Genomic DNA, 21,806 nt, shown 5'->3' with positions numbered 1-21,806 from the left:
GGCTCTTTTCTTCAGTAATTTCTTCTCTGCAGTGCACTTTTTTTTTTTAAATTGCACTTTGAACTCCAGTTGGCCAACAGTTCTCTAATAGGACAGTGTAGAACAGAACAGGAACCTCTCTCCGGGATTAATGAAGTATTTCTGCTCTGTCTTATAGGACGTGCAAAATATGAAACTGTCCTGCCTAGAATGTCTTTAAAGCTTGGAATATATTAATTAAACAACACACATTTTATAGAAAACACACAAAACACAGATTTTCACAGTTTTATATCAGATTTATTATCACATCCAACATTTTTCAACACGCCCACATTGATCAGGAAATACACTTTATTTTTTAAGCATAGTTTGTCACTATTGGCCTTTGACCTCAGCTCCTCCCTCCGTCCTCTCTGGCGTCTCTCAGTCCAGTAATGTGTTCTTCCTCCCGGCCTCGTCTCGCCGCTGCTCTGCTACCAGATGGTGCGCTTGACGCTGGCCCACGTGGAGCGTTTGAATCCCTGCGCGGCTCGCACGTCGTCCCAGTGCAGCGGGGTGTCGGGGATCTCGTCCTCGGACTCCGGGTTGGGCCGGGCGCCGTCTTTGGGGCTCGCCACCACGATGGGCAGCGGGCCGCGCTGATTCTGGAACTCCACCACGTGCAGCTGCTTCATCTCCGCCGTCATCTGGTGGGTTTTCTGAGGGTGATTAAAAAAAAAAAAAAGGTAATATAAAAACTATAGCTTTTACTTACTCCTTTAATGAACTTGAAATTTAAAAAAAACGTCACACAGAGCTTGAGAGCTTCGTCACACAGAGCTTGAGAGCTTCGAATAACTTATCGCCTAATATCTAGAGGTGAGAAAGGATCCACTGTTTGAACTTTTTGCTCTCTCGTAACAAGCACCAGCATCATCAATGTCTTTGAGAAGTGGGAGAAATCCATTTGACCTCTATCAGTAAATCCGTCTTCGTGACGTTACCGAGTCCTGCTGCGGCGTGGGGAGTCTGCCGCGCCCTCACCTGATTGGCCAGCCCGGTGAAGAGCGCCCGGGTGATGTTGAGCAGGTTGACGGAGCCCTCCACTTTGCAGTACATGTCCTTGATGCCGATCAGTTTGCACATGGTGATGACGGCTCGGTGGCAGTGCAGCCCGTAACCTGCGCACACAACAAGCACAGTCAGGCTCCTGCATTTCCTCCGAGGCTCCGTCAGACGAGGGTCAGATGTACCTTCGTTTTGCTTTTTCATGCGGAGCGTCGTCCTCTTGAACTTGGACTCGATGTCGTGGTAAACTATTGAAAGGCAAAAGAAATACGGATAGAAATGCATCAGGCAATGCAGTTTGAGGATATTCTTCTCATTGTTTGTGCCGTTTTCCAAATGGATGGCGTTGCTTTGTTATTTCCTGCTGCTGTTCCTCAGGCCTCCTGCTTCTCTACCTGGAGACCAGACGTCGTCCGACGTGCCGGCGCCGCTCGCTCGCTGCTGCTGCTGCTGCAGCAGCTGTGATAATCACTTATTCAGACACGCCAGGTCCCTCTGTGCTGCTGCTCTGTAGCTGCGGGTTAAAATCTTGTTGTGTCACAACATTTTAAAGCATCTCTGCTGTCCCAGTGTCCTCGGGACATTCGCTTCAATTTATAAATGAGGCTTTGTTGAGGGACTCCGAGACGGAGTTCTGGTTGCGGGGACGAAGCCGGGGAATATGGGAGGAGAGTGTCTGGGGACGCATCCTGCTGGGTGAAGATATCTAAAACGTAAAACTAAACGTCAGACACACACAGAGAGCGAGGGGGAAGCGAACATCTGCTGTGACTGCAGGAGGTCTTCCTTCATCGAGATACAAAGTTAGAAAAACTCCTCTTTCATGAGCTCACTTTGATTTTACAGTAATTACAACGACAACACGGAAAGACTGAAACCAAAGAAATACAATTTTTATGAGCTGTTAATCTAACTGGTATTGATATCGGTGCATTCCTGATTTATCATCCATGTTTGTTACATCAAGACGCTTCAGTCGTATTGGAATAATGTGTCTTTAGGCCGCACTGGTAATTTTCCATCTACTCGTGCATGTGCAGAAGAACTACTTACTATGGAGGTAAATTAAATCATGTGTTTGCTCTCAACCCCCTTCTTATCACGATTTTTACATTTTTCCTGCTTTACCCCCCGGAGCTTTCACACGTTTAAGGATTTCTGATCTCCAGGTTATCAGAACCTTCATATTGTGACATTCACACTTAAAAACAAAGGTTTACAGGGAGACTCTGCAGATGGTCACACAGACTGAGCTTTCTGTCTCCGTGACCTTAAAAAAAACTAAAAGTAGCACAGCTCTGAGCTCAAGCTGGGTGAAAATACAGAAACACACACACACACACACACACACTCTTGTCTGGTTTGAGGCCAGCACAGGAAGCTAACTTTCTCCTCCGGTGGGCTCGATGGGAGCCGATGAGTCACGCACATTAATCTTTTGGTCTCTCTCGCAGCAGCCGGCACAAACAGCCACACAGGCCTCAGGTTAGAAAAAAAAAAAGAAGAAGAAGAAGAAGAAGAAGAAGCTGGAGCAGTGCAGAGGAATCCTCTGCTGTATCAAAAAATACATTTTTACATGTTTGAAAACAGGTAATATGAGGAGACAAGTGTTGAATGTAATAATAAATTTCACTGCTATGCAGATGACGCTCTGCTCTACCTTTAAACACGTCCACTGTGTACAGTGAGCTCCGGTGTCCTGAAAGGCCCAGAGAATTGAAATGTATGATCGAAGCAAAATATGAGGATGAGTTGAATATATCAAAACTCAGGGCTCAAAATTGTGTAAAAAGTAAACCGACAAGAGTGTTTCCCACAGTTGTGTTTACAGCTTTATTCCACTTCTGTGTTTGTCACTGCTCTGATTTTCCTCGTATTCAGAACCATCCATCAGGTTGAAGTGGCACAAGAAACATATTTCACATCGAGCACTATACTGTTCTTTCATCTTTATCCCCCATCCCGCCACGCTGATAAAAGACCCTTCACTTCTGTCCTGAGCACGGATGGCACCATGCTTATGAAATATGTAGCATCTGAAGCTGCACATACTACATGAGATAAGAGGTCAAATTAAACATTTAGAGAACTTTCTGCTGTTTTACAATCAATGAAAGCAACTCCCAAATGAGATTTTATTCCTGCATTCCTTCACTGGAATTTAATTATTTACAAGGAAACGTGTGAGAGGTTTTAACCTCATATTCAGTTGATAAGCATCTTTCAGCAAAGAATCACTGAAATGTGGAGAAATAGAGATGAAAGACTTACTGGTGTGGTCGTTGTATCGCTCGATGTAGTACAAGTAGTGCATGGCTCTGTTCTTGGCCTGCAGAGCAAACACAACAAACTAAACCTTTCAGCAATGTTATTTTAATCATGAGCAGAAATGCTGCAAATAAGGACAACAAAGAAGGCAAGATGGAAAAAAGGAATTTCCCGATCGGCTCAATCCACGATGTTTTCTTTAGGAATTTGTCCAGGAGGTGGGAAACAGAAACTACTATAACCCAAACTACTCCACTGCGGAGTTTAACAGATTAATCAACACCAATTCAAATCAATTACTAATCTTGAACAGTAGCCCTAGTATTACTAGGTTAAAGGGTTATAGTAGCATTGGGTTGAAATGTTAGATCTTATCAACGAAGCGTAACTGGAAAAACTATCCGGTTGATCATTACTCGGCTTCTCTTTACTTTATTATTGAGATTCAACTCTAGAGCCAGAACGACTGGAGACACTGACTTAAAACCTCAATGTCTGATTTAAAAAGCCTCACCTTCCTGAGAGCCGTGTTTCTGTCTGCTGCTTTCCCCAAAGCGAAGCCTGTGGGGAGGGAGGGGGTTCAGTCAGGTGGTGTCAGAGAACAAACGTCTGAGCATCATTTGTTATTTTACAGGTGCTTCCTCGCTTTTACAGAAATTCCTTGGAAAAAAAGGTAAGATCTTATACTCTCATGGTCTGTGGAGCCTCTACTTTCATTTGTTGTGTAGTTTGTGTGGACATATTTGAATGAAGAGTTGTTTCAAAATGTGATGAAACCATGTTCCACTGTTGAGTCAAAGTTGTGCATTTTCTCAGGAAATCAAACCTGCGGCTCCGTTTCCGTTCCCCACAGCTACCAGACAGCTGATGGACCTCTTCCTGCCCTCTTTGGCCGTCATGTTGAACACGCTCTTCACCTACAAAAAGACATGAAACAAAGGAAACCTTACAAGTCGTACGTCCCGTTTCACTCAAGGTATCACTTCAAATAGGGGGTGAAGTCCTTCTTCCATTATATCCCGTTGCTTTCATTGGGCATTTTAGAGAAGCAGCATGAAGCTTTTCTTTAGTTTTCATAAGGATCGGGAAGCTTGGGAGATGTTGGAACCTCTGTACATCTCAGATCCAAGAGACTCTGCTTCTTTAAAGCACTGTTTTTATGCCAAGTCATATTACTGGCCTTTCACCAATTAATCTAAATCATTGCTACATTCATTAATAAGCATTGTTCCAATGTTTCTGACAGTGTCAAACTCAAAATGAGCAAGTACTAATCATAAAATGGAAATAAAACTCTGAAAGACTGATGTCTTCGACAGATGATGATTAGAACTTGTCACATATTGATTTTATCTACATTTCACACATTGTCCTGAGCTTTTTGGAATTATGGCCGTGAGTTTCTTGTTTAAACCTTCTGATCCTTTTAGTTCCTGGCAACGCCTGAGGTTATTTTATACCATCTCTGCATTATTCATCTCCACCGCCTCGCATTGAGGGAGAGTTTGTGGAGTTCAGACATCAAGAAGAATACAGCGGTGTATTAGTTTCTCTGGAAAAGACCCAGATGAGGTGGTTCCAGCCTCAAACCAGGACATCGTCCTCCCCCGAGACGTGTTCTGGGCACACTGAACTGGGAGGAGAGGTGGAGAACGGCCTTAAACAAACTCCAGAGGGATGTTATATCCCTTTCGGCCTGGAAAAGGCCTCAAGATCTCACGGGAGATCTCACAACTTTACCTTTCCTCCACAAAACTGAATTTAAATCCTGCTTTATGACTTGAGTTAAAAATGCTTCACACAGTTACATCACTGAAGAAAAGTATGAGCTGCTAAAAACTACTGGATTAAGACAGAGTGTCCTGCAGCCTGACCAGCAAACAGCAGGGGGCAGCAGAGACACACCACAGGGACACGCAAAAGAGGACTGGAGGGGGGGACTGACCAGAAGATGTTAACAGGAGGGCCAGTGAGGAGGGAGAGAGAGAGGGAGAGACCGAGAGAGAGAGAGGGGGGGGGGGATAAAGACAAGAAAAGGGATTTACTGCCACTTTAAGGTGATTTAGAGAAGGAGTGATTAATCTGATTAAGAATAAACAAAGTATAGAGGGAGATGAGGAGGTCAAACAAGATAAGAACACACAAAAGTGAAAATAGACGAGGAAACAGGGATAAAAGTGTGTGTGTTAGTGTGTGTGTGTGTCAAGAGGAGGTAGATATAACAGATGAGCAAACTGCCGACTCCCTTAAAAACTTGCTCAGAGTACACACACACACAGACAGTACAAACACACTGAGAAAACACCAAACTTCGTCCTTCTAAAATAGAAATCCAGAGAACACAGAGCTCTTAAATGTCACTGCGCAGCATGAAAAATGCACAGTTCATGAATATCGGTTCGTTACAAAACCATTCCAGAACATGTTCAGGCTAAAGTAACCTCTACTGCATCAGATTTTATGATCAGAAACAATCAATCAACACAATGTTGCGGCTGAATCTTCTTCAGTCAGGCGGGCCAACCTTTAGTGTAATACTACTTTAGACCACAGGGCGGTGAAGTGAGTCATTTCACCATTTCTGCCTTCAAGAAAACATCCAAAGCAGCTTTCCTCCACATATATAGAGCAAATATATCTTAACCTTAACCCTTCGGCTGGGCTGTCTAACTCAAGTATTCACTCTTGAATAAAAAAAAAAAATCTTATTTAGCAGCGAAAATCTGGACATTGTTAATGTGACAGGAAGAGAGGAAACATTTTCTCTCTGAGCCCAAACGCTAAAAACAAACCCAGATGCAGGCTGCAGCTGGCACTGAAATCAACTAAAACAATCGGCTTTCAAGTCACTAAAATACCCTCCAGAGCTGCAAAGTCAGAACTCTGACAGATCAACAAGCCTGAACACAATCTTGGGGAAAAGTAAAGAAAAAAGTCTGAAATCAATATGATTCACTTGACTTGTGTTTGAATCGAATGAGGAGACCCAAAACTGAACCCACTAGCAGACCAGGTTTATTACGAGAACTCGATAATAGTAGTTAAAGAACATCAATAAAGTACAAGTAATTGTGTAAAAGTATTGATTAAATAACAGAAACAGTGAAAAACAATTAAAAAGTAGTAGTAATAGTTAAAAAGTATCAAAGTAGCAGTAAATAGCAAAAGATCTTCAGTTGAAAATCAATGGGCTCGGCAGTTTGATCAAGAGATTATTGATCACAGGACATAAATCCTGCTGCTTGTGTTTATTATCACAACAAACAGATCATCAATAAAAACTAAAGCAGTGATCTAAAACATGACAATCCGCCCTGCAGGCTGGATTAAAGGTTGCTTCGTGTGTGTGCGTTTCGGTGAGCGGACCAGCGGCGGCCTTTAGGAGGAGGAGGGGAGCGATCTGGGCTGCAGTTCACCTCGGCGGGTTTCCACCCCCCGCCAGGGAGCGCCAGCGCCGCAGAGCACGGCCCGGACAACTTCAAAGTCAAGATCCGCCTTCAGCACGGCCAGTTACGTAACACACATCTCAGTAAAGGGTTTATAATTCCACTGCGGGGGTAACAGCAGAAGGATTGGGGTCAGGGTAGCAGGAGCAAAACAACAAAACACTGGAAAACACAGCGCTGCAGGACACACACGGGGAACAAGTCCTCACGCTGGATTCACCGAACAGAAACACCGGGAGATTCTTCAAACGACATACTGAGAAAAAAACTCCAGTTTCTAACCAGATGGCATCCAAAACCTTGTTTTCATAAGTGGAAATCCAACAAGTTATTAAGTCGGATGTGTCACTGATTGGACGTGTGCGGAAACGCTGATCTGGGGTTTTGCTTGTTGTCCTGTGAGGTGAAGACGCAGCAGATGGATGCAGCGCTTCCTGCTCTCGGTGAGCGACAGCATGTCAGTGGGAGGATGCTTTTACTTCGCTCCCCTTCGCCCTCCGATTTCCTCAATCTGTTGCCGCGTGTCACCCGATCTGAATCTGTGTGTGTGTGTGTGTGTGTGTGTGTGTGTGTGTGTGTGTGTGTGTGTGTGTGTGTGTGTTGCAGTGAAGGAGAGGCAGAAGGCAGCGCCAGGGCACAAACCTCTGAGACAGGAGTGTCAAACTGCAGCGAAATTTAACCTTCTCCTGAAGAGAATCTACAACTCTTTAACAGTGACTAGTAAATAGTTCTAAATCTTGCTCTTTCCGTGACTATGTTTACATGCAGCTAATATCTGGGTTCAGGTCAATATCTGGGTTTCTGAAACATTAGGAAAATCCTGTTTACATGCTTTAAAGCTAGGGTAGACGATGTTGTCCAAAAGCACTTTTAGTCATACTGAGTGAAACGCTCCTTGCCCCCTGGGAGAAGTCAATACATTATGTGGACGGAAAAGGGTGCGGAAAAAATCTGACAACAGTAGTGGCCAAAGGACAGTAAAAACTCCGACCAATCGGAAGGCGCGGACCGCTCTTAAGAAACCAATCAAATCCCTTCGCCGTTCTACCAGCCCCCTGCGCGTACATTTCAATGGCGTGCACTGGCCCTGGTTCAGTGCGCGCGTGTGTTGCCAAGGCGCTCTCGCCGCTCGCGGCTCGCGTGAAAAATAGAACGAAGCGGAGCGGGCGCGCTGCACTCCTATGCGCGTTGTGTGCAGGCAGTCAGAAAAGTTAATAACATTGGAGGCAATCACAAACTCTGTGCGAGTGGCGCTCCCGCGTGCGGCGCTTCCGCTGCCAATGGGAGCTCCTCCAATGGGGTGGGAGCTGGGCGGAGCCTTGGGGAGATGCTACATTTGTGCTACATGCTAGTTTTCCAAGATCGTCGACCCCAGCTTTAACAGACAGAGAGTTACCCCGTTTACAAGTCAGCGCATTCAATCGGGATATCCCTTTCCAAACCACGGCGCACGTCATGCTGTTCTCAAAACAAAACAGCTCTGACCGGAGCGGCTTTGTGTTGCCAGATTGGGTGGGGTTTCCGCCAAAGCAAGCTTCTTTTTTGAACACGTTGGATGGGTTGATTAAATGATTATGTGTTTATGACGTGTTTTTGTATCATACAAACACGGTTTTAACATGCATTTTCAACCGAGATGGAGGTTTGGGCTGCTTTCTACGAGTTTCAGATTTTTTTACGGCACAGATCGACAGATCTGGCAACCTCCTCCACTGGACTGCAGAGGCAGACACTGCAGCGGTGACTCCGTTCTGTAGACGGAACGCAGACAGAACGGTTGTTCTGTTGTACATGATTTTTCTGCAGGCCGTACAAATCACCGACTTTCAGAAGGAAGCATGTGCGACGTGCGCGCTCAGAATAACAGTTCGTATCGCGCGTTACGGAAGCCTCACACGGACAAAAGTGTGTCGAGTTTCGCGCCTACTCGTTGCTGGACTCAAAAGACCATGATTCATTGCGGATGGGAGCATGCGCAGAACCAAAAACAATGTCCCTTAACTCCATATCTGTTTACACGGCGGCACTTTCGAGTTTGAAAAGGAGTAACCCAGCGGTCTTTATCAGGTTTTATAAATCTCGAAAATGAGCTTTTCCGGGTTTTGGCGGGTGTTTACATGGCCACGCGCTACTGGGTTATTGCCAACATTCGAGTTTGAAAAGGGTTTGAAAAGGGTTATTGGCTGCATGTAAACGTACTGCATGTTTATGCTAGTCGACTAGTAATTTTTGTTTCATGCTTGAAGAAATTCGTCACCGGAAACATCCCTGATCGCTGGCATTACTGGAATTGTCAATCTCTGTGACGTATCGTTGAATATGCACTTTACAAATTGAGCTGAATCGAAGCAACATTTAATCCCATTAAGTTTTCAGAAAAGTTGTTTTTGTCCAGCCCCGTGTTTGCTTTCCACAGAAACTTTCAAGGTTGTTGTCTTTCAAGGAGGAGAAAAGGGAAAGGAAGAGACGGAAACGCTGCTCCGACGGCGACGACGCTCCATCTCGCTTAATGAAATCACTGAGTCTGGTCCAAGTGGCTGCTGCAGCTGGAGAGAGGCCACCAACATCTCTCCTGTCTGCGGCGCTCCAACGCTCCCTGCTCGCCCTCTTCCCTCATCACATTTCTCTGAGAGTCTGCCAGAGACGTATGATTTAACTGGATGGAAATGTCGGAGGCGGCCTGTGACGGCGCGGTATCGGATTAAGTTGTACATTATGGTGCACATTTTGAAATTCACAGATTTCCTCCCTCTGTGGCAGAACGTGGCTTTATCTGCTATAAGGAGAGAGAGGACAACATAAGATCCAAAACAAGGTACTGAAAGAGGTTCAAATGCTTTTATTTAATTGTATAAAAAAGATCTTACGAATTGTGGAAAGGTTTTTGCATTTTCTTTCCAGAAAACTGTTTTTATACAAGAACATGTTGGAATGGAGCTCCTGGTTGTTGACATAATGAAACCACAAACACATTCACACAGACAACAACAATACAGGATACTTGTAAAGATATTGATTTTCCTCTCTTGATATGGGAAAAACAATTTAATCCTATTTTAATAGGACCTGAAGCTCCTGATGTAAAAAACAAAACATTTGACTCCACAGAGCTGCCAGTTTCTACCCCAGTGGTATCTTGTTTTTCAGTTTCTATTTCAAAGTACTAATAAGCTGCTTTGCTTTTCAAAGACTTTACGTTTCTAATCCTCCATAATGCCGTTTTAAAAACACGGGCCTCGTTCCTGTGGTTTTCTATGCGGGCGGCTTCATGATCATCAATGCAAACAGAATCAACTTTCAGTCTCTTAGCGAATTCATCACACATCGAGAAAAATCCGCCACAACTGAACACCAGACCAGACATCTCAACTTCTCAACTTACTTTCACAACTTTTCCTCCCCCTCCCTGCCTCTCCCTCCCCCTCCCTCTCTCTCTCTCCTCCTGCTGGATGCGTCCACTAATGGCATGCCAGCATCGTCGTCCTTGGGAGACAAGCCTTTTATTCCAGTAAGCCTCTTTCATTTCATTAGGACAGAATTTATAGTGGTCTACACACGCCCACACACACACACACACACACACACACACGTTCACACAGTATTTTTTTTACAGAAAGCAATGGCACCATAAAAGCGTCTGCTGGTTTCCAGGGGAAAGCCTAATGTCCGTGACACTGCGCTTATTTCTGCAGGCGGCAGTGTCGGGGAAGACTATCAATGACTGACACACACACACACACACACACACACACACACACACACACACACACACACACACACACACACACACACACACACACACACACACACACACACACACACACACACACACACACACACACACACACACACACACGAAGAAACTAACCTACAGACAGATAAGATTTCCAAATATCAGATGATATGAATCCACATGAAGCCAGTAGTAACTGGCAGGTAGGTAAAAACACACCCACACACACACACACACACAGTTGGATCCTCTTGCGTGTGCGTGTGTGTGTGTGACCTTGCGACTTTCCCTCCATTAGTTCAACAGGGTCCATTAGTGCTAATTGAATGAAGGTAAGATGCAGCATGACAGAGACAGAATCTAAATGAGCCGCTCATATAATGCATCTTATCGCTGCCTCCGCCGAGCAGCGGCTCTGAGTTCAATCCTCTAAATTCAAAGGCTCGGCGGGTAAAGCCGGTTGTTGTTGGAAGCCGCTGAACCCCAAACTGCTTCCCTCAGCTCAGGAGTGTTGTATTTTGTTTGCTATTCTTAAGAAATAAATAAAAAAATAATAATCACTTCCCTTGAAATTGTGAGAATTTGCTTTGTGGACCTTTATGTTTGAATGTTTAAATGAACAAAGCTCCAGTTTAGACAGAAACTATCAAGAAAGTGTATTTACTATATTTGGGAGGGGTTATCAAAGTACACATGAAATTGGAACACGGTGGTTATTTATGTTTGAGCAGCTCAATGTTGGCAGTTTTTTTTCCAAAAGGTATCTTGCAGTTCAGGTCATTTGCACTCTGACCTGGTGACCCGCTGATCCCGCCCCTGTGTGCACGGTACGACGTTTGTGTGAATGGAATTAATTGGCCCGAGGCAACGTTATCAGTGGAAGTAGGCGGCAAGTTGATTGTGTCAAGAATTACGTCTCATCTTTTCCGGTTGGGACAGCTGACCAATGGGAGAACAATCTGAATTCAGTAAGATGAGCTCCGTTGCATTTCACAAGTACGTCCCCGCCTTTCTTAAAAAACTCCCATCAACACACGGAAGCTACTAAAAACAAAGAGCTGAAGTGATACCGGTGGGCTGAGTGGCTCTTTTACCTGCGGCAGCCGCTTCTTGTGGAGGACTGGAATAAAGAGTTTAAATCCACCTCTCAAATAAAGAGCGGCTCCTTCAGGGCAGCAGAAACGCTCCTCTGCTCTTTCGATCAAACACGGATGCAAACGTGACATTCTCCAAATTTCTAAGCTTTGGCCTCAGGAGGAGCTGAAGCCTCACAAGGGAGTTTCAGCACTTTAACGTTCAGTAAACTCTCCTCACACTGGGTCTCCACTGCTGGGGAGGTTGAGGTTTTAGACAACACGAGAAAACACACCATGAGTTCATGGTTTCATCAGTCTTCTATTGACCTCCTGTAAGATATTATTGTTAAAGTCTCTTATTGTATAACCCACTGCTCTTCTTGTGCTGGATAAATGATATTAATGGGAAATATCAGGTCAGTACTAATACACTGTATGCGCTATACTTTTGCACTAAAGTCTATTCTATGGTTTTTATGACTTTCAATTACAATAAATGAAAAGCTAAATATGCGTTTGAAAAATAATAGTTCTGTCATCCATTAATTTTCCATTTTAATTTTAAAACTGTGATTTTCATCTCAAAGATGAATGCTCCCCCTGCTCTCTAGCACCCCCCCAGGCTTGTGTGATTGCATTTTATTAATATTGTCACTTTTTTTTCCCTTTTATTTAAAACCAAATCCATTTCAATAACGTGTTTTCACACTCACCTCAATGACGCGAGAATCAAAGTCTTCGTAGGTTTCTGTGGGAGAAGTAAAAATAGAAAATGTCAATTCCAGAGCTTTAAGCACAGGCATGCGCGACATAAACAGCTTAACGCCGGCTCCCGTCGGTACGGCAAATGCCCAGAAGCCCCCGGGGCGCCGTAACGAGTCCACTGCCAGTGACCTCTGAAGGATGTTACTCTCCCAACAGCAGCTTGTTCACTTCGAAGCAATTAACAGCAAACAAAGAGGAGCCGACGCCAAGGCTCCAAAGAGAGGAAACACACACACACACACACACACACACACACACCTCAGCAGGGACATTAGTCCACCATCTGTAAGAAGGCAAATCTGATCTGAGATCAGCAACCTGGTTACGGTTCTCTGCTCATCTCATTCATGAGTTTGTGTTGAGACAAGACGACGACGGGCTCCGACTCCAGAGCGCTCTTCACGGCGAGGAGCAGAATCTAAACCAGGAGAGTGAGTAACTCCGCGGTCTCGTCCTTCATCCTTCAGACAAATCAGGGAAAACAGACGCCACTCAATCCGAGCAGGGAGCGAGGTTTACGGGCGTAATGAGGCTGGGAGCGGGAGGGCCGGCGGCCAATCAGCGGCCAATCAGCGGGAATTAGCCGGCGCCGACGCTCGCGGTCCAGAGTGGAGGAGTCGATTAGGCGGGAGCTGGAGCGCCGTGCGCCTCAGACTCTGTTTACAAGATGATATGGCGTTAAGAACGCAGCTGTAAACCCGGGAGATGAAACTGTGCTCTCTGACAGCAGCAAGACTTTCATCAGCCGCGCTAAAAGGTTTTCACTCAGAACACGAAGCGATGCGTCCCTGAAACGCAACGTGTTCTAAAGTTGTTCAAGAAGCTCAAATGCATCACAGCATGAGCAAGACGGGGCAAATATACCGACTTTTCACACAACTTTCACTAAACTACACAGAAAAGTAAGAGAATGTGTGAGTTCAGCATTAATGTGTTGAACGTTAATGTGCATTAAAACAAATCAACACATACTTTAATTCTCATGAACAGAAACTACTGGGCTTAAAAACAGGCTGAATCTGACATGAATTAAAAGAATTGCATCCAGTCAAGAAGCTGTCTGCAGTGATAATGTGAGGAATTAGTGTCAGAAACATTTTCTAGGTAACAATGAACAATGTAAACATCGTTCAAGAGAAAAACCTTCACCGTGGAAGATACCGACACATTTTATCCCGTTAAAGTTCAAAATGTGAATCTGTGTCTTCGCCTGGTGAAATAACTCGCCCGACATGAGGCATTGTTCTGCAGAGAAAACTCTGTTCACGTGGCAGATTGGTTGACTCATTACACTTAAAAACCAAACATTTATTGTTAATTTCATCATTTTGGAGGCCCGCTCTGTGTGTGGTGGACCGAAAGCAAGATTTTTTTTTTTCCTTCTATTAACTGACATTTTCCAGCTCTGGTGGCAGATTGTCAGATGCTGATTTTCCTCCATATAACAGCAGAAGAGGACATCTAATCTCTTCTGTGGTTAAATGATCAGATTACATCTGCATACATAATGAAGGGTTCTGGAAGACGCAGATTTTATGGAGCTTAAAACGAGTTGAGACGCCTTCATTTATTCTGATTTTACAGATTATAGATTTGCCACACTGAACATCCACGGCCTTTGAACATGTTTCATTTGGTGAAGCTCCGTTTCAGCAGTTGGTTCAGACTGTGTGATCACCTGACGACTGCGTCCCGAATCAGGAGAGCCAGGTGGGAATAGAGGTAGAAATAGGAGAGGTGATTGAGAGAGAAAGACCGATCAAGGCATGGCGAGTGAGAAAGGTGTCTTTCTAAATCAGGGAATCGCCCCCCCCCCCCCCCCCGGCAGCCTCGTCTTCATCAGCACTGATGGCCCCACACGCTGGTCTCTCCCTCCGTCTCACGCTGTGGACGTCGTTCCAGCCGAGCGTGTGTTTCTGCATCACGGCGCCGACGAGACGGTCGACTGTCTGCTCTGCTTTTTAGCCTCGATGATGAGAATCTTAGTTGTAAACCTAAAAAGAAACGGTCATTGATCCCATTCGGGTGTGACGTACCTCCGTTGGGTCCAGGGTCCGGGGGGCCCAGGCTGGTGCCCCCCCAGGAGTTCCCGGTCCATCCCCGCTCTCTCTTCACCTTCATCTTCTTCCTCTTCTCCCACTCGTCTCTCTGGCGCACTGCGGGAGGACGCGAGCGGCAAACTTCACTCAACGGGCGGCGGGGGACTGGAAATGCGCCCAGCGAGGGGAACATCGAGAGGCGCCGCTCCTCGCCGTCTCATTATCTCTGTAATCACTCTTAACAAATAAGATCACAGCGGAGGCAAATTGGCAAGTCGGGTCTCTCAGCAGTGGAGCGTCTGCTGCTCGGGATCAAGACCTCGTCCTCACTCTTTCTTCTCTGACAAAGTTTTCCTCTCTGAACATTAAATTGGAAAGAAATGCAAGTATATTTACTGCAAAAGCTGTTTTAACTCAACTTATTTCCTTATTTTAATGCAGGTTTGTTTGAGCTGTTTCTTCTAATCAGGCAGTTTGAACACATTTAAATCCACTCAGGTAGTTTTGTGACTATAAGTGATGCCATTACAGCCCAGTATAAGAAGAGGGGATTGTTTCATTTGGAAAAATTAAACTGAAACACAGTACCGGTGCTTTGTATTTTTTGAGCAGTGTGTAATTTATCGCTGCTTTATATGTCTGCCGCTGAAGATGTTTGTGTTTACCGAGTTCAGCCTGAACCTCCAGCTGCTCGGCCTCGCCTCTCCGGCTCATGCTCTGCACCGTGCCCTCCTTCAGGACCGGAGCGTTGAGCCCGGGCCACAGGAAGCCGCCACGACCTGACAGAACCAGGAAACGGAAAAGAAAAGACCTCTGCGGTTAACGGACAGAATGCAACAAAATGTATGTAAATAGGTAAATATTCTCACCTTCGCCGATGTTCTGTCCCCGGTTCAGATCTCTCTTCAGTTTGCGTTTGGTTCTCTTCCCTCGACCCTTCCTGGCTCCGGCGCCAGACTCGGCCAGCACGCCTCTCCACAGCTCCTCCGCAGTCACTGCCAACGCACAGATCGAGTCAAGATAAGAGCTGCCAAGACCCGTCAGGAGGATCTGTTATCTTTATACAAACAACAGAAAAAAAAGAAGTGACCGTCTGGTTTCAGGAGACGATTCAAACTTCACTAAACTCACAAAGTGAAGTGAAGGGACTTTGTCAACAGCTCAAAAAAAATAAATAAATCAATAAAAAAGCCCTCAAAAAAGGTGTTTGAGAAGTTTGAAAACAAGATAAATTATTGATGAAGCCAGCCTGCGTCCCAAACCAACTGAACCCTGTTGTGGAGTTTTAGAGAAACAGAGTCAGAGATGAGAAGTTACGGCGTCGACGCTGCAGAGGGAGGTTTCTACCGACAACTCAGCTGACTGACAGTAAAGCTAACGCTCGCAAAGAACTCCAGCCTTCTCTCCCACGGCTTCAGTCAACAGTGTATACAGACGACAGTCACCAGAAAAACACTTGCTGTTCTTCAGACGAGAGCCCTTTCAGTTCAAGTCCAGGTCCTTCACACGGTGTCCCGGGGAACCCGGAGGCAGAATATTCCCAAACAAACCCTGTTTCTACTGGGTCGAATATGGAGCAAGAATAAAATTCAAACTTATGCTTTCATTTTCAGGATGAAACTGCCTTTTTTGACTCATAAATAAAATGAATAATCAATCATCCAAACTGCATTTTCAAACGTGGGGACAAACTGTGCTGCACCGCCATCGTCATGCTGTGTGTTCAGAAACACATGATGGGGGTCGGTGTCTGGAAACTGTTGAGTTAAACGCAATGTTGGACATTTACATTAGCATCGATCGAAAAACTACCAGGGAGAAAAATTCCCAAAGTTAATCCAGTTTTTTGTGACTGAACAGACACATCACAGCAGTTTGAACAGCATGGCACCAATCTGAGCGTGAAAACTCAAAACACTGCTTCACTGCTGCTTTACGCAGACTTCAAATGTTTTTCTTTTCAAAGTTTCATTTAATATTAACAAAAAACTGCCTTTCAGGAAGATAATTTTATACGTTTTTACAATCAAAAAGTGTAAAGTTGCAGGTATAACTGATTATTATAATTTTATACGGAACATTTAAAGTATCAGGGGCATAAGAAGGGCCGCACAGTGGTGCAGTGGTTCACTCTCTGCATCACAGCAGCTACTCCAGTTTCCTCCCACAGTCCAGAAACATGCAAGGTTAATCAGTGACCCTAAATTGCCCCTGGGTGTGAATATGAGTGTGTGTGTTTGCTCTGTGACGGACTGGAGACCTGTGCAGGGTGTATCCTGCCCTCAGCCACAGTTAGCTGGGATTGGCTCCAGCATCCCAGGACCCTGCACAGGTTTCAGCAGTACAGAAGACAAACACATGGAGTTATCATAGATGAGATTTTCTTTGTAAAATGAATTTTATACTAATTGAATTGTGACAAATTTTGACTGAAATCAATACAGGTGCTACTAAATGTGAATAAATCCAAACATGCTCGGCTTTCTAAAGTCAGTATTTTCCTGTAAATTTGCAGCTTAAAATGCTGCCAAAGGAGAAAATTACAGACGAGTGACCTAAACCTTGACAACTCTGAGTTTATATTTACTTATAAAAGAAAAAAAAAAAGAAATATCCCAGAGGACCACAAAAAACGCTGTTAAAACTTTCAAGCTACTGAAATTGTGTTCATTTTTCCCCCGAGCCTGTGATTCACATGAAAATGGTTTACAGTGAATGTTTGTCACTGTAGTTCAACAGTTTAGTGTCCTGTTAATGCAGCATGAGAATGTGTGAACCCCAGGACCTGAAAAGGCTGCAAATAAAGAATAACGGGTGACGTATGGCGGCGCCGCAGGACTGCAATAGATAAATAATAACGCTGTAGTGTGGTACTTTAACAGCAGATTCACACTACTGCAGATGCAGTTTAATATCTACAGCAAATCCACATATAATGGACCTCGGGAAAAAACAAACAAGACAAAGTAAAATTACTAGAAAACAAAGTTTCTCCTTTGAAGCTGGTCGACATGGATCAAAAATCTGTTTTTCTCCTTCAAGCCACCAACAGGTACTTCACAGCCGGGGCAGAAACAGCACCTGTTTACACTTCTGTCCTCTTTAAAGGGCTCTAAATCCACCGAAAGCCTCAAAAAACAGCTTTTACCCTGCGGCCGTACAACAGCTAGCCTCACTTGACTGAGATCCCACTCCTCCTCACAGCCACGGCCAAAATATCAAAATCAGAGCGTCCTTAAGGAGCCGAGCTCAGACCGCTCTTCACCTCATGAGTAAACCGCAGAGTATTTATGACACATGAAGCTCTGTGTCAAATATGTCGGGACATCAGGGGCGTAACAGTTCACCTAACTCACGGTCCACATGGAAGATTTATAAAAACGGTTCAGCTACAAAAAGATACAAACAACAAAACTAGAAAAGAAAGTTTGGAACAAATTACAGAATTTTATGATTAAATGTTGTTTTGCAAAACCAGGAACATAAACATTACTAAAGTTCTATTAACTTTATAAACTAATAATTCTACAATTCTACAATTTCATTTAGAAGACGCTTTTGTCCAAAGCGACGTACAACACAAACAAGAATACAGACATAAGAAAGAAAGAAACCATTAGTAAATGCTTCAATTGCTTCAAGTGCGATTGGTCAAGGGAGTTGCCATCAAGTTGCAGAAGATAATATAGATAATAAATGATATAACTAGAACATTATATTTGTAGTAATGACTTTTTTAATTGACTGAATGGTGCTCCAAGTAAATTTGCCTTGACTAATAAATAACTAATGCCAGTTGATGCTAGGAGAATGAACATCACTGAAGGTGTTACATACAGCATTTCTCCTACTGTCTAGTAGTCACTGTCCAACGATGAAGGGATGAGGTTGGTCACTGTTCTCCTTGGTCCATTTTTATATTTCTAATACATCAAACGCTTTTCTTGTCGTGTTTTTTATTCTCTTCATGATTGAGATCTTAGAGTTTACTCACTTCACCCGGGAGTGCTGCATACATGTCTCTATTGTACATATATTGTTATTTTGTGTTTTTGAGTTTTATTCGTCTCATGAGAATATGTTTATTTGTGTTTGTGGGAACATGTGAGGACAATAAAGGAATTGAGCTCAACTTAGTCACCGAAAAGCTTTTCTGGAGATCATATATGAGCCGAAAAACAAAAAGTGCACAAGTTCCTGTGAGCACAGTGACAAGCATGGCAACATCTGATTGTCTGAGATTGTGACTGATTATAAATAGGAGTGAGGAAAACACTGAGTATGAAGCCTCTGAAGAGGCAGGAGCTCTGCAGAGGCATGTTTAGACAGATATGCTGATTTAAAAGACTATCATCAATCTGACATGTTGTCCAAACAAACCATTTTAACAGGCGGCTGCCTTCACTGATGGGAGAATCGGAACAAAAATACACCGCGTGGCAAACAGGATGTGGACATTTGGAAAATCACATGCTAACAAGACACACTAGAACATGAGTGGAAATAAGCTGCTGGGAGTTATTCCCATTGATTTCTAATGATAAAACAAAATCTAACCAAGCCCAAAGCATGCTCTTCACATTAAATATGGGAAAATAAATATTTATCATGTTTTTGGTACAGTAATGCCAGACATGATAGATTTACATAAATACCAACAAAACAATACTGAACGTGCAAAAATTGGAAAAATGTGTGGGAATGTTCTTTTGTCTTTTTTTATTATTATGTTTTGATTCGGGGGGTTCCTGGAAATCTTTTCTTCATTGCATTATTGTTATTTTAAATATTTTATACAATTGTTGTGAGTGATAAAAATGATATTCATTTCGATAAAAACCTTTAGTGGAAGTGTCTAAACTGTTAGTAATACTGTTGAAACCTTTGAGTTAGTGTTGTCAAGTGAAAAGGGTTTTGTATTTTCCTTTCAAAGGAGTTTCAGCAATGATTTGAAAATTATTTCAGCTTACATAGGAATGGCAGAAATTTTGAAAAGGATGTAGTTGGCATGCCAGGGCACTAGTGGGTGCTGCTGTATGATTTTGTAATGAAATCATACGCACACAGAAGAATATGCGATAAACATTAACAGTTATGGGTGCATGGACATTCATATGGACAGATGACAAGTTGGATTGCTACGATGATGACTCAACTGCTTAACTTCCGAGTCCCAGGAAAATATGAACTGGGTGCAATGACACTCTTGAGGTCGCCATTGTTGTTACTGTCAATCTGTACTCATGCATGTGCAGAAGAAGTACAGACTATGGCTGTGGTGCACATGTGCAGTCGCAGCATTTCAGGAAAAGTTGCATTTTAGACCTGTCCCAGAGCGATGGAGTCGGATTGTGTTCAAAAAGTTCCATCTTGGGAGCCGTTCACAAGAGGTTGCATTTTCAGTGGCTCTGAACACCACTGAGGTGTGAACGAACTCACAAAACGCAACAAAAGTTTTCTGTTTTCACTTGAAATTGTAATCTAAACAGTGCCTCAGTCAGCTGGTGCTTTATAGAAGGATCACAGCTGTCCACAAAAAAGTTTTCTGTTTTAACAGTAAGTCCAAAATGCATTTTGCTCTTGCAATAAAGAGGTTTAAGGTAGTTTTTCCTTCATAGTAACACAATATGGCACTGTGAGAAATAACTTCACTTCATGTGTGCAAAAAAAAGTTGGTAAATCACATTTAAGTGGTTTATTTGAATTACCCCCCCCCCCCAAAAAAAAAAACAAAAAAAAAAACTCAGAAATATTGTGCATGTCCCTAGAATTTGCACTGCTGTACTGCAACTGTCTTATGATAAGTATTTTTGCACTCTTGAAACAAAACTACACCTGTGTCTATGTGAATTATTTAATTGTACAATATTCAAGATGACTTTGGACTGTAGTGGAGAAAATATGATTCAAAAAAAGCATTTCCATGAACTTACACTTGTTGAAAAAGCTGCCGTGTCTGGTTTGCTGCCATGATGTTGGGGAAAACAGTGGAAGCGAATGTTGTCTTTGGAGAGAGGCAGCAGAAGCTCGATTCAGAAGGTTGGATCCCTGAATGGCTCCAGCTGCAGTACGAAGCGGCGCCACACCTGAAAGAAGAAGACATCCCCCAGAATGTTCACGTTGTGTGCATGGAATCAAACATGAAGGTGGTGTATTATCAAAAGCAAACAGGCACTATCATGAAGTACCACATGTCAGAAGAGCACCTTTGATGACATATCAAAACTGTTGCGCACAAAATCTGAACAAAATATGAGCAATATTTTGTTTATTGGGTCTGTCATTAAGTAACTTCTTATACTTTTTTGACAGAGATGATATGATCATGGATGGCATGTTTATCATCAGGACAATAAGACAACGATAGCATGTGTCCTCGTAGGACAAAGGACACAGGACAGAAATACCAGAGATTACACTGTGATAGTCGCTTTACTGCAAGTGTACGCCGTTTAAAATCATTATTTCAGCCAACGCTCTGCAGAATTTCAGTAATTGCACCGGGTGGGTAAATATCTGATGAGTAGCAAGTACCCAGAACTACTGACTCTAATTACTGCTGCTGAAACATTAACATTTATTATCTATTCATAACGTCACACTGCACCGACATTTAGTTTACTGTAAGAGAAAATACCTTCAAAATCACTGACATGGTCAACGTCAATCAAGAAGCTTAAGCATTCAACGACACTTCCATAACGTCAATATATTTCAAACACTGCAGACATATACATTTATATACACAATTTGTTCCCCTAAAGCTGCTAAATACTAAAAAAGATCACTAATTTACCCCCAATAGTGATGCGGAGGGCACAGCACAGCCGCATGGGCGCCGCCATGTTGGAATTATGAAGGGTCCTTCTGAGGATGCAAAGGCGACTAAACTTGTGCCTGACGAAAAATGTCGAAACAACGCGTTTTTAAATTGCAACTTTACTTCTCCGGCTACTAATGCTCTTAATACTACTACTACTACTACTACTGCTACTGTTAATGTTACTTTTCAGCACTTTCCTGCTCATGACGCACCTTTGCCCAACAGTACACACACACACACACACACACACACACACACACACACACACACACACACACACACACACACACACACACACACACACACACATAAAGCTTGAAGGACTTCACATTACCTTTTCTCACAGAGTAATGTATATGTATATGAGTATATAAGTATGTGCACATGCTCATGCATGCTCTCTCTCTCTCTCTCTCTCTCTCTCTCTCTCTCTCTCCCTCTCTCTCTCTCTCTCTCTCTCTCTCAAGCTGTAGGACTTTATTTTGGTGACTTCACACCATGTGACTGTGAAACACATTCCTAATTGAAAGATATTCTGCAAGCTGTTTCAAGATAAATGTCATGTTTGTGCCTCTTCTGATGAGTCGTCAGATGCAGGAGGAAAATAATGAAAAGGCAAAATAAACT

General features: G+C 43.5%; 1 protein-coding gene across 1 annotated transcript; it reads right to left on the bottom strand.

Annotated features, from left to right (window-relative positions):
- Window positions 1-267: 267 nt before the first annotated feature.
- Window positions 268-21,201, bottom strand: mrps5 (mitochondrial ribosomal protein S5). The gene is made up of 12 exons (XM_030107393.1): window positions 21,153-21,201; window positions 20,290-20,442; window positions 15,226-15,351; window positions 15,022-15,135; window positions 14,354-14,473; window positions 12,266-12,300; window positions 4,124-4,214; window positions 3,812-3,858; window positions 3,301-3,358; window positions 1,215-1,277; window positions 1,006-1,142; window positions 268-680 (listed from the first exon to the last, which is right to left on the bottom strand). Exons 1-12 carry the CDS (start codon window positions 21,199-21,201, stop codon window positions 456-458), a joined length of 1,218 nt encoding a protein of 405 aa, XP_029963253.1. The 3' UTR covers window positions 268-455.
- Window positions 21,202-21,806: the final 605 nt, after the last annotated feature.

The sequence above is a fragment of the Salarias fasciatus genome, chromosome 13, assembly GCF_902148845.1.
Source record: "Salarias fasciatus chromosome 13, fSalaFa1.1, whole genome shotgun sequence".
In the NCBI taxonomy this organism is placed as follows: Eukaryota; Metazoa; Chordata; class Actinopteri; order Blenniiformes; family Blenniidae; genus Salarias; species Salarias fasciatus.
The sequence above is the reverse complement of the archived record's forward strand: the minus strand, read 5'-3'. Positions and strand labels throughout refer to the sequence as shown.